General features: G+C 27.5%; 2 protein-coding genes across 3 annotated transcripts; both read right to left on the bottom strand.

Annotated features, from left to right (window-relative positions):
• Window positions 1-171: 171 nt before the first annotated feature.
• On the bottom strand, window positions 172-10,579 carry LOC107448312 (THUMP domain-containing protein 1). 2 transcript variants are annotated; one of them, XM_016063457.4, is made up of 4 exons: window positions 10,286-10,579; window positions 5,774-5,973; window positions 3,367-3,510; window positions 172-758 (listed from the first exon to the last, which is right to left on the bottom strand). In XM_016063457.4, exons 2-4 carry the CDS (start codon window positions 5,969-5,971, stop codon window positions 189-191), a joined length of 912 nt encoding a protein of 303 aa, XP_015918943.1. In that variant the 5' UTR covers window positions 5,972-5,973; window positions 10,286-10,579; the 3' UTR covers window positions 172-188. The 2 variants fall into 2 exon arrangements, with proteins under 2 accessions (XP_015918943.1, XP_071038288.1); XM_071182187.1 differs by lacking the exon at window positions 10,286-10,579 and adding an exon at window positions 9,912-10,037.
• On the bottom strand, window positions 8,148-10,022 carry LOC139425800 (kinesin-like protein KIF20B). Its single transcript, XM_071181755.1, has one exon. It carries the CDS (start codon window positions 10,020-10,022, stop codon window positions 8,148-8,150), a length of 1,875 nt encoding a protein of 624 aa, XP_071037856.1.
• Window positions 10,580-13,027: the final 2,448 nt, after the last annotated feature.

The raw sequence follows: 13,027 nt of genomic DNA, 5'->3' as shown, positions 1-13,027 counted from the left end.
AAATAGAGTTCTTTTTTTAAAAAATGCAAAAAAATTGCACTTTCCCATTGTTTCTAAAAAATTTCTGTAATGCTAAAATACGAAATAATATCGGTAGTCTCGACCATCTCTCACAGGTACATTTCATTTGGACATTTTACCACCAATTACAACATAAACAGCAGCCAAATATTTCTAACAAATCTAATTTATTCAAGAGCATCACTTTCTTTTTTATCTTCACTAGCTACATTCGTAAGTTTAGGATGTAAATCTGAAGATATTTCTTCATCAAGGACACCACTTTTTTCTTTCACATCAGTTTTATTCGTTAGCGCAGGTTGGGAATCTGGTGGTCTAGAGACATTAGCTACTTCTGATAAATTATATTTTTTATAGTTCATATAATTTTTTAAAAAGCTAATACAGCACACAGATTTTAAAATAGTCACAGAAACAACTACATCTGGATTTAGCATACTGACTTTCCAAAGGGGAACACATTTTTCAAAAACCCCTCTCAAGTACGAAAGAATATGAGAGGACGTGATATTACTGTTATGACGAACTTTGGGATCGATTTTGTAAGTTAGTACATCGTTGCCTTTGATGCTAACAAAATTAATTAAATAATTGGTGACAGATTTTTGGATGTCCTCCTCAGATGCTTTGCAAGTTTCGACAACTGGTAGGAACTTCAAAATATATCTGGCTTTTCTTTTTCCTGTTTGCAGAACATCATCAAATATGGCATTGACTAACGATGTAGGATCATCTATCTAAAATCAAATGTAATATTAATTAGAAAATTAATTATTAATTCATAAAACTAATAAATATTTGATTTTTTAATAATAATCATTCCAGTGCAATGGTGGAAAAGAGGCTAAATCGGAGTTTGTTTAGTAATAATTATTTAATAACTGAAAAGCTTAGGTAAACTCATTAACTGACATGCAAATCCATTTGCAAAAATCTAAAAGATGATAAAAATGTAAATTTATTTTGGAAAGTATAAAAGATAAAATGAACAAGTGACATATAAATTAAGAAAATAAGGAAGATAATAAAATGAACAATGGGAATGTTCAATTGTAAATTAATTTCTAATGTAATTCATTTGAGGAAAGAAGGAAGATAATGAACATATTAAGTAACAAGTAAATGAATTAGAGTTTACCAGGAAAATATTTAACAAAATGTTTTTTTAATTTTTAAAATTTTGGCAAAATAATTATTTTATACATACAGCTTCCCATAACATATTCTAGAATAAAAGATTATCAATCTAAAATAGAAATTCTAAGTTTTCAAAAAGTAACTAAGCTTGTTTTTCTTTTAAGATTTTCATGAATTACTAGATTTACTCAAGTGCACATTTAAAATTTAACTTACTTAAAACTAAACAACTTAAATTTCTCTAAAGTTTATATTTATGTGATTTGATTAAACACACTGGTATCATAACCAAAAGTAAGTTTGTTGTGAATTTTACCAGTGTACAATTTTGACTTTTTATAAGATAATTTTATTAGATTGACTTAATTTCTTAATTAATTTTAACATAATTTCTTGTTGAAAAGCTAATAGAATAAGCAATGCCTCACATTGAAAAATTAAATCATATTATATATATTTTTAGAAAAGTAAGAAATACATGAAACAAGAAAATTATAATAAAATAAATCCTGTAAAATGTTTTTTTTAAAGTTGATACAAAATGTTACCGATGTCAAATTAAAAAGTTTAATGATCTTAATCAAATTAAAATGGTTTTAAGTTAGCCCTCTCCTAGACATTAATACAGGGTATTAACAATATGAATCAAATAATTAAGATCAATGATCTAAATTATATTATTAAGATAAGATTAAAATTGTTTTAAATTAATGCTCCTGTAGACATTAATAGCGTAAACAATGTAAATCAGATTATTAATATCAATAATCTTAATTAAATTATTAAGACTAAATTAAAATGGTTTAAAGTTAACCCTCTCCTGAGCCCCTCACCCCTATTGTTCACTTTTGTAATATTTTTGTATAATACTTCCTTCATCCACTCACTTTATAAATATAATAACTTTATATCACGATCTTAAACATGGTATCGAATAATAGAAAGACATTTAACACTAGAATAACACATTTTTGAAATGTTTTCGTGCGAACAAAAGAGTAAATATACATAAGTCTCAATAAAATAAAAAAGAAGAGTTTAAGTGTGTGTGCCTCTCTTATAACACGATTACTATTCGTGCTAGCGTCCTGAAATTTGGTTAGGAGTGCCTGAAGCATTTGGACTTAGCAAATGAACTGTCTTAAATATTCATAAGAAAATAAAATAAAAAATAGAAATCTTTTTACAGCTATGCTATGCAACAGTAAGTTACTGATCTGATTCAGTCTTTCTCGAATCACCAAATTATAACCATTTAATTTAATAAGTTTTGTTTATGGCACTGGGTTCAGTTTTTAGTAAATCTTATGAATTTGAAAAAATAAATTGAGAAAATTTCTAGAATTGAAGAGTTAAAAACAAATGTATATTCTGGAAAAAAATTCCGAAATTGCTAAAAAAAAAAAATGAATTTAGTATAGCTTCAAAATTGAAATCACAACCATCACATTAGTCTGATTACTAAATAAGAGTAAAAAAAATTTTATTTTGGTAAATAAATTAAAGGTTTACTCTTGAGGTAAATGAAAATTTGTAAATCTCTTTTATTTCTCTTAATATTGTGCTCATAACTGCATCTGTTTTGATTCATTTATATTAAGTATTTTTCATTTAAATATTTTGATTTTTATCATATGCCTCTAAGAAATTTAGTTATGCATGTATAAGTCGTTAATTTTACTTTCAAATTAAATCACTCTGCATTTTAAGGAAAATAGCTTTATTTGAATGTGGACTCCTAACATGGAACTGGTGGCGTGCAATCCAAAATTGGTTGTGTATCCCTGATTTATTTCTACCACCACTATACAAATTTTCATACCTCAAAAGTTCTAATTTTGAACGAGTAAAAAGTAGATTTGTAACCTAAAATGAAACCTAAGTTGAAATTAAAATAACTAGCGTAAAACCAATTTAAATTGGTTAAAATTCGAACTAAATTGAATTTTAAAAACTGTTGTCTTGGATCTTGGAAAAAAAAGTAAAATTTGAATTTAAGAGAGCTTAAATCAAATAAAATCTATCTAATGTCCAGAACATAAGATATTTTCATGTGGTTTGTCAGTGATTAAATCTGATACATTAGGGTAAACACAATCATATGCATATGAACATAACATATCTAAATAATTTAATTTTAAGTTATCAACCAAAATAAATGTTATATTATTATTTTTTGCTACGAAAACAAACAAAAATAGAAATTACAGTTGTTTGGATGAAAATAATTCCTTTCACTTTTGTTGACATCTGTTGAAATCTTTTCTTTTCCTCTTTGACCATTTGTATTTCTTTTGCTAGCTGATCTTCAACATCATCATCATTACTGGACTCAGAAGCATCATCTTCTTTCTATTTTCATGCATCAAAAAGATATGTAAATACAAATTTTAATTACAATAAAAACAGGAATTGCTCTTTTATTCATTCAAATCAAAAATTTGAAATTAATATTTTCTAGATAAAAGAAAGAAAATAAATAAAAATTTAAAAAAAAACTCTTAACAAGAAATTATCTGTACATTTTAATTGACTAACATTAGAACATTTCATTATTAGAGAAAGCAAAAACTTATAAATCTAGTTTAATGATCTAATCATGTTGGCTTAATTAATTACTTTATTAAAAAAATTAAAAAAAGAAATTAAAAATTGTAAAGGAACCTCACATTAAGATAGATACATGCCCTTCAATTATTACAGAATCTACAGTTTAAAAAATATTTTCCTTAGTGGTAACAATAATATTATATAAATATTTTAACAAATTAGAATTGCTAATTAGATTTAGAAAAAAAAATTTTTAACACTACATTAGAATACTTTAAACAGATATATGAAAAATGAGACAACCAAATGGTAATGCTCTTAAAATCTGATAAAGGTTTGATAACAGTTCTATTTGTTTTAAAACTGACTTCTTTAGTTTACTACCACTGGAAAAAATAGTTTGCACAAACCTCAAGAGTTGGCAGGCATGTTGTCAATAAAGGACCATATGCCAATTTTCTACATAGGCACCTGAGACAAATTAAGATGTTTTCAGATTAATGTAACAATAATAAATTTTTTTTTTTAAAAAAAAAGGCGTGGTGACTCAGGAGATAGAGCGTTCACCTTCCAATGAGGTGAACCGGGTTCAATCCCAGCGAAGGCCGGTCAATACGAATTCCGCTTGCACCAACCACAGTGCTGACTTAAAATATCCTCAGTGATAGACGGGTCATGGGCTAGGATCCCCTTGCCGTCAGGCTAACCGTGGGAGTTCTTTGTAGTTTTATTCTCCATGTAACACAATGCGGTTAGTTCCATCAAAAACTCCTCCATGAAGGCAAATTTCTTCCAATACTTGATCCAGAAGTTCCCTTATCTACAGGATTAGGTTCAAAATTACAAGGTTACAGAGTTGAACATTAGTAGTCGTAAACACAAAAATTGGGTCAGCTGTTCAAGAACGGTTATAAAGTAAAATAAATTTTAAAAAAGGTATCCTTAGTGATAAGATTTAAAGCTTGAAATATCAACATCAAGTTAAAAACTTAAATAAAAGTAATAACTTTTAAATTTCACAAATAATTTAATTAAAATAATTAAGGCTACAAGGCACATCTTTAAACAAAATTTACATACAGAAGTAGATATACCCCTATACATAAATTCTCACTATCATTGCTACAATTCGTGCTTGGAAAATGTGCTTTTTCTTATTTTTGCCTAATTTACAAAAGAAATTGGATTTTCTATTCAAGCCTCTATAAGCAGAATTTTATTCAAGGTGTTATGGGGTTTAACACCTTCAGGTCATATATTTACAGACCTATTCTTGTTAAAAATATGAAAACAAGTACTAATTTTATTTTATGTTCAAAATTAAACAATAATTCTTATTACTAATCACAAATGTAACAGTAAATAATAAGTTTTATTAAAATATTCAACCATAACTGATTTTTATTTTAAAACGTTTGAATTTTTAAGTTTTTACAAGTATATATATCTAATAAATCTTTATAAAGATTTAATTTGAATTAATTTTGACTACTGAATATGAATGTGGATTGCCTGAGCATTTACATAAATGAGTACTATATGGCATTTCTATTATTTACGAAAATCGTAATTGCAGACTTTAAATGGATAAATCTCAGTTTTAAAAAAAAAATCAAGCAAATTCAATCAAAAATCTAATAATTTTAATTAAAAATATTCTAAGTGCCATTTACCATCTCTCTAGTTTACATAAACTTTTAGAAACTAAAATTTAAATTTAAAAATGAAATACTAATTGTAACTGATGTAGCATACTGTGTTACATCTATTATATGCAGTTTTTAATTTTTTTTTAATTTCGTAAACAGTTGAAAATTGAACAAAATGTAAATGATACCAAGATAATTTTTACAAAAATTATTATAACTGTTCAGATCATTTAAACTGAGTTTTGTACTTTTAAAATCTGCATGGAAATAAATGGTGGAATAGCCCAATAGTTTTTATTCTATTAAGAAGAAAAAAAACTTGTATGGTTGTGATAAAAAGTTTGGATTCAAAACAGCATTCAATGAAATAATCACTTTGAACAAGACAAAATGAAATAAAAAAGTAAAAAAAGTACCTTAACAACAGGTCCAAGAAAACTATCTGCAAACTCATTCAACACATTATAAGCTTCTTTTACACATTGAGGTTCATTATTGCAAGTTATTAAAAAACCTTTCAGCCCAGCTTCCAATGATCTTCCTATTTTTTGCTTCTTTGATTGGAAATATTTTTTCTTGTTTTTTCTCTTGTCCCTTTTACTGATAGTTGACATAGCTGAAAAAGATTTTTTTTTTCAAAAATTGAAAAGAAATAGGACACATAATTCTACTTAGCAACAGATAAAAATATACATAGTAATACACAGATTTGCATGATATACTCGGACACACATATGGCATTAGCGGAAAATTTGTCCCCACAGCATGGAAATTTTTTTGATATTATGAAGAAAAAAAAATTCAAAATTCCCCAATTCTACCCCGTTGTGAATTTTAGAAAATCGGAAACAGAACAAAAAATTTCGTAAGTTAAGTCAACAACTAATATAACCTTTTCAAAAAATTGCTAAATTTAAAGAAATATATGCTTGTTATGTGTAATAATCATTATAGTTTTATAAAAATTTAAACACGTTTAAGAAAATTAGTAACTTTTGAATAAATTTCGTCAAAATTAGGTGACAATGAAAGGACTGAAACTAGTGACAAGAGTAAATAAATTGTCTGTAGAAAGTTTTCAATTGAGATGTGAATTCAGAAAGTTTTCAAGTCTGGTAATACATTGTATTAAACATCTGTCAACAAATATTTTCATTTTTCAAAAACTAGGAAATGGAATAGTGATCTATCATGAATGTCAATTCTCTAGGAACAATGTCAATTAACTACAAAGAAAAGAATCTTTGCCATAGAGAATAAAACATTTTTATAGTTTTCGAAAAAGGAAACAAGATAGCTAATTTGTATATGCCAAGAATCCACAACCTATGGCTCATGGGTTAATTTTAACTAACGAAATTCTTCAAAAAAAATGTACACACCCACAGAAGCATCCTTTTGTGCTCTTTAAATCTTAGGTGATTTTCATAGTATTGAATCAGCTGTAGGTACAGCATTAAATGATTTTAATGTTGTTTGTTTAAAGAATGAAACGGGTAACACATTTTTAGTAATCAATCATAAGAAGTAAAAAATCAGCAGCCACATTTTCTTTCTCAATAGCCACTTTTAAAATTGTTTGGGCAAAATCCTAGAATAGCCCACCTCTTGGCTAATTTTTGAAAACTCACCAAGTTGGTAATTATTAAAGGGATCAAAGTTGCCTTTTGATTATTAAAAGACTAACTAAATTACAAATTTATAAAAATATTTTTGATAGAATAAAAAATAACTTACCTTTACTCTGATGGCTTATCTTTTAAATCAAATTAACTTCATCATATTTAATTCATCAAATTTTGATTAATACACCATTTAATCATCGCTCTCTTACCTTTTGCATTCAATTAAGTTAAAAATTCACTCGTCCATACGCTCACCATTTTCAACCGGTACAGCCCGAAAAAATTTTAGAAATGAAATAACGGGTAAAAAATAAAATAATAACGATGATTCTAACAGCAAGAGATCAAAAGTATAAATGGCGAAAAAATAAACACTTTTACCTCTTTCCTAACGAAATCCAACTTTCGCATAGGTATACATATCAAACAACCAATCAGGTTTAAGAATTTTGATCGGACGTTCAAAATAATCTCCCCAAAATATCTTCCGGAAACTTAGTTTGACAAGATTTTTAAAAATTGCCAAGGAGCGGGCTATTTAGGATCCACCGCCTGTTTGTATAGGTATAAATCTAATCCTTAGCAGGATTGACTTTTTGGCATGACAAGTATCAAAAATTGATTGAAACCAACTGCAACTGGTAAAAATATTTTAATAAATCTTTTTTTTTTTTCTTATAATTATTAGCTTAGTCATAACACAATTTTACCCTTTGCAATTGACACAGGTTAATGGACAATGTAATCTAAATTCATGCATGTTAATTATTATTGACTCCATTTAGCCTTTATAGCCATTCATAGTTTTAATTGGATATTGATTCAAAACTTTTTAAAATGCCCTACAAAATTCTAAAAAAAAAGACAAACAAAATTCTAGGAGGTGGGCCAATAAACTGTAATAAAACTCTGAGGTAAAAAATTGCACTTTTTAAACAAATAACAACAGGCATTTGTCTGGTGTATTTTAATTAAAAATAATAGTAAGTAAACAAATATTCAAAAAAAAAATTTCTAAATTTTTATTTTTAAGTTGCTAAAACATTTCAAAGTACAAAATTAACAGTTAAATTTTTCACAGTTTCAACTTTAATTTTGATGCTATTATGTATCCATAAAAATAGCTTTAGAACATTATAATACAATTCAAAGTCATGAACAATAATCAAAAGTCTGATTCCATTGAATCATAAGGACTAAGTTCGTTAGATACACTCATGGGACCACTTGGAAGTTTACGACCTCTATTTGAACTAGAAATCAATTTTAAAGAAGCAGCAGAGTTAAACCGGGAGTTTGAATAATCGTTTCTTAACTCCATGCTTGGTATATTAACTGGAGTTATATTTTTGCTGGTGCTTCTTACGTGTCTAATCTTTTTTGAAGAGCCTTCTTGTGGATCCACTATCATTTGAGTAACTTTAACATCACTGTTTTCTGCAAATTTCTTTAATTTTTTACCTGACTTTCTTGGCGTTAAGGAAAATCTTATTTTTTTCAATTTTTTATCACTGTTGAGCTTTTGAAACACGATGTTATCAATAGCAGAGTTTAAATTACTATAAACATCTGAAAAAGATGGATTTTTTCTACTCAGTTCTTCTCGTTCAGCTTCAATAAGCTTCATTTTTGCACTATAATCAGAATTAGATAATCTATTGGTACCATCAGGTATATTTAAAGCACTCAACTTTTTTTCTAACAGCAATGGAATCTCATTAATATCAAAATCCCTTGACAAATATTCTACTTCTTTTACTTTTGCGTTCATTTTTTCTGATTGATTTAATTCACTGTCTTTATATTTTTTTGACTTATAATCAGAAAAAGAAGGGTTTTTAGAACCCTCAGGTACATTTAGCTTTTTTTCCAATCGTAACAATTTTTCACTGTCGCCAAAACTGCTCATGTCATTACTAAAATTAGGCGTCAGTTTCTCACCATTACAAAAACTACTTGTTTCATGATTGAAATTCAGTTTTAGTTTTTCACCAAAAGCACTTTTTTCATGACTTAAATTCCGCTTCAGTTTTTCACTATCATCAAAATTACCAATCTCTTGACTGAAATTAGAATCCAGTTCACTACTATAGCCAAAATTCCTCTTCTCATGCAAGAAATAAGGCTTAATTGGTTTAATTCTTGTGGAATTTTTCCTTGATTGATCAAATTCACAGACTCGAACTTTTTGTTTCTTTGCTTTATGACAGCTGAAGAAAAACTCGATCTCTTTCTCCAGACTTTTCAATGTTTCTTGAACAAGATTCGACGTGTCTATGTTTTCTAAATTCATTTTTACCAAATGCTCAAGTCTTCCAACATCAGCTTTGAAATTTGAGGAAATCTTATTAAGATTTTGGTTTTGTTCCTCATTATTTTTCATAATTAAATTCTGTATTTCCAACAATATCTCATCTTTTAAAGTCTGGAAAATTAAAGTGTCTTTTAGTTTCGTGCTGTCACTAAACTTTTCAACATCGCATTCAGTCCACTGAACTTTCAGGTGACTAATATCCGATTCAATTTTTGCATTGGTAACCTTTAAAGCCTGCAACTGTGAAGTTAATGCATCAACTCTTTCAAGAATGTCAGCAAAGCTGTCATGAACTTCTGCTTCTCTAAGTAATGAATTGTGATAAAAGTTTTGATTGGATTTCTGATTAGAAATGGTAGATTTAATGAATTCCAAATCATTCCTTAATTTTGAAAACTCATTAGCCATCAAATTAAGCACATCATTTTGGCTAAAGTGATCTTGAGCGTCCGATCTCGTTAGGTCATTTAATTTCCGATACATAGCAATAAGATTTTCTGAATGCCGGCGCAATATATGCTGGATCAAAAATTTAGAGTTTAGAAATACTTTAGTACAAAAGCAGCATTTGTTGAAGTGATTTGAGTCTGATATAAAATCATTCCTATCACTTACAGTGTTCTGATTCATGGCAAAGTCTTTCTTTTCTTTAAGCTGCACACCAGTTTGAATGTACTTTTCTTTTTTGTGAAGTAGAGAGCTCAGTTTTTCTTTTGCATTTTCCATCATTAATCTCGAATTCTATATGAAGGATATGACAAAATTATGTTTCAAACATAACAACTGCAAAATAATTAAAAATTTAGCACAAAAACTTTAGTAATAAAATATTACTTCAGCAAATAATACGCAACATTCAATTTCAAATTGTACGAATTTTAGCTGCGTTTATTAAGCTTAAAAATTCCATAAACAGAATAAAAACAATCAAATAAATGTAAAAATATACAGAAGTCAACAAAATAAATTTGTATTAAACAAAAACTTACTGAAATCAGTTGAAAAATGGAATAACGGTTGGTCAAATTCTTATTACAAAACAATCATGAAATCAAAATAAACATATTAAGATTGAATGTGCGTGATTGTCTTCAAACAAATTTCTACACGCTGTGCTCCGATTCCGTTCGTATTCAGATTTCGTATCCTAAATGCGAATTCACAATATGTACTCAGTTTAATATTTTCGAACTTTAACGAACTAAACACCATTTAAACTGTTTAAACGGAGCATTGAAATTATTTGAAAAACTACTCCAAACATTTGCTTATTTCATTCCAGTGAAGGACTTATTATCACGCTTCAGCCTGTTCTGTGTTTTTTGTTTGACTGGTTAAAATGTGCAGAAATTATTAACCGGAAACTTGCAAGATAGGAAATATTGAAATTGTTTCTGTTATTAGTTTTTTATTCATATTTAATAAAAATAACTGCTTAGATTTTATTGATCGACTTCCCTTCCCACCTCTCCGGAGGCCTTCATCGTGACTAAAACTTTAAAATCGAAAACTTTTTTTGTGGCTCATTTAGAGTTAAGAATCTCACAATTTAAGTTTCAGAATGCAAAGTTCATTTATTTTTAAAACGTAGCAATCAAATCAGTATTTGCTTTTGCATTGACAAGCTTTAAATATTTTTTTCAATAATTTTTAATTTTTTTAGAAGAATTGATAATAAAAAATTTTAATTCCTTTGTTTTTAAATTTTGTACTGATTTTTTTTTTTTTTTTAACTATCTCCTCTTCCTTCATTTTTCCCTTTATTTTTATATTTTTCTTCTTTTTCCTTAATTTTGATTTTATTATCTTAATACCTCCGAATTTTTCCTACAATCAAAATTCTTCTGATGTTTCTTATACCGCTTTTCTGAATGTTCATTTATAAAATTTGAATAACGTTTATGCTTTGACCTTTCTTCATTTTCAATTAAAAACTCTTAAGTTTTTTTTTTTTTTTTGACGAGGAATCTAAAATTTTAAGTAAGGGCAGTAATTCTAAAACGCATTTAAAATAGAAAATTATATGTTAAATTCAAAATATCCAAAATTAGAGTTAATTTTTTTTTTCTTCTTAAAATAGCCACTTTTTACACCTTTTACAGCAGAAAATAAATTTTTGGAATTGAAATGTAATGAAAAATATTTTTCCAGAAAATTATTTTGTAAAAATGCTTCCATATTGTTTTCTAATTTGAATAGAAATTTATATTTTCTCTTGTAGCATGCATTGAACTTAAATATTACCTTATATAACAAACTCACATTCAGTCACATTTATTGTTATGCAAAACATATATAAAGAAAATCTATGTATATAATCTATATGCATATATAACCATTGTGTTCTTAATTATTTAATTATTGATTAATTACGATTTGAAATGAGAATACAATGTATGCTCGTTAATCAAAAGATCCACCCCATTTTTGTTTCTTTTTTTTTTTTTTTATGAGGTTATGGAAAGGTTTAGAAATTGTTTTGACAGTCCCCAAATTCAGACTTGTAACCTTTTTTTCACGAAAATGAGTTTCACTATCAGGACTACTCTATCTAATTTGGAGAGAACAGAGTAAACCTTATTATATTCTCTGTAAATAGCCGTGTCAAGGGCATGCGATTTCTTCATTATCCACACTTTTCTCCTCTTCATTATCGAAATGCAATTGATGGAAGAAACAACAACTTGAAAATAGAGAATACTTAATCTTCAGATCTGAAATATTTTAATAATCAAAATTATGGAATGTCACACTGATTCCTACATTCTCCCCCTATCTTTCCACAAACTTCAAGTTTTTTTGACCAATTTAAGAATCGAGTTTTTTCCTCTAAAAAAATTCATAAAGAAATTTTATCTGAGAATTCTCACGTGAGAAGATTTTTAAATTTATTAATTTTTGAAGCAAGCAAATCTTTTCTTTTTCTAAACATTTTTTTCTATTAATAATCTTAATGCAACCCTTTAATATAACCCTATTGCTCTAGAGTTGTACAATAATTAAATTAATAAAGATCATGTTTGGTTTAAATCAGTTTTTTTTTCTTGTTTTTTTTCAAATAGGGCAGTTTAAATATTGCGTGAGCATGCTTTTGTCAATTTTGGACTCTTCTTTCTCAGCAAAAATATGCAAACCACAAGCCCCCTCTCATGGTTATGCAATGAATATACAACGCTCCCCCTTCCCCTTGGGTTTTGCTTTAACTTTGACGGAAGTGGTAGTTATCTACTTTAAGGATTAAATTCAACTTAGCAATTTACGTTTTCATTAATTTTATAAAAGTTTGAGCAAAAAATTCTTTAAGAATTATCTCTTGTGTTTTCTCTGTTTAGCTAACACTTTTTTGTCCCCTGAAACTCTTCGAAGAATTTTTTTCTAACTGTTTCTTTACTTTTATTCCAAATTTGAATATTTTTTTTTTTTTTTTAAGATTTTTTGCCTCATTCTTTTTTTTTTTCCAAGAAAAATTTTGAAAACAAGGAAATTATCTTTAAGCCTTGCTCATACTCCTCCTCCTCTTGTCAGCCAAAAAAAAAGCAAATCACTACACCACTTACCTTCGTTTAGTGATTACGTAGTACTCGACTGGTCTCGGCGTTAGTCTGTTACATAGTAATCAAAGTAGTATGTCAAAATAAAAATTAACAATTATGTACACGCTACTTTTAAAGTTTTTGTGAACACTTATATTATTTTTTTTACAATTAATAGTTATTAACCATCCCACTATT

This window comes from Parasteatoda tepidariorum, chromosome 6, assembly GCF_043381705.1.
Source record: "Parasteatoda tepidariorum isolate YZ-2023 chromosome 6, CAS_Ptep_4.0, whole genome shotgun sequence".
NCBI classification, from domain to species: domain Eukaryota; kingdom Metazoa; phylum Arthropoda; class Arachnida; order Araneae; family Theridiidae; genus Parasteatoda; species Parasteatoda tepidariorum.
This window is presented reverse-complemented; position numbering and strand designations above follow the sequence as displayed.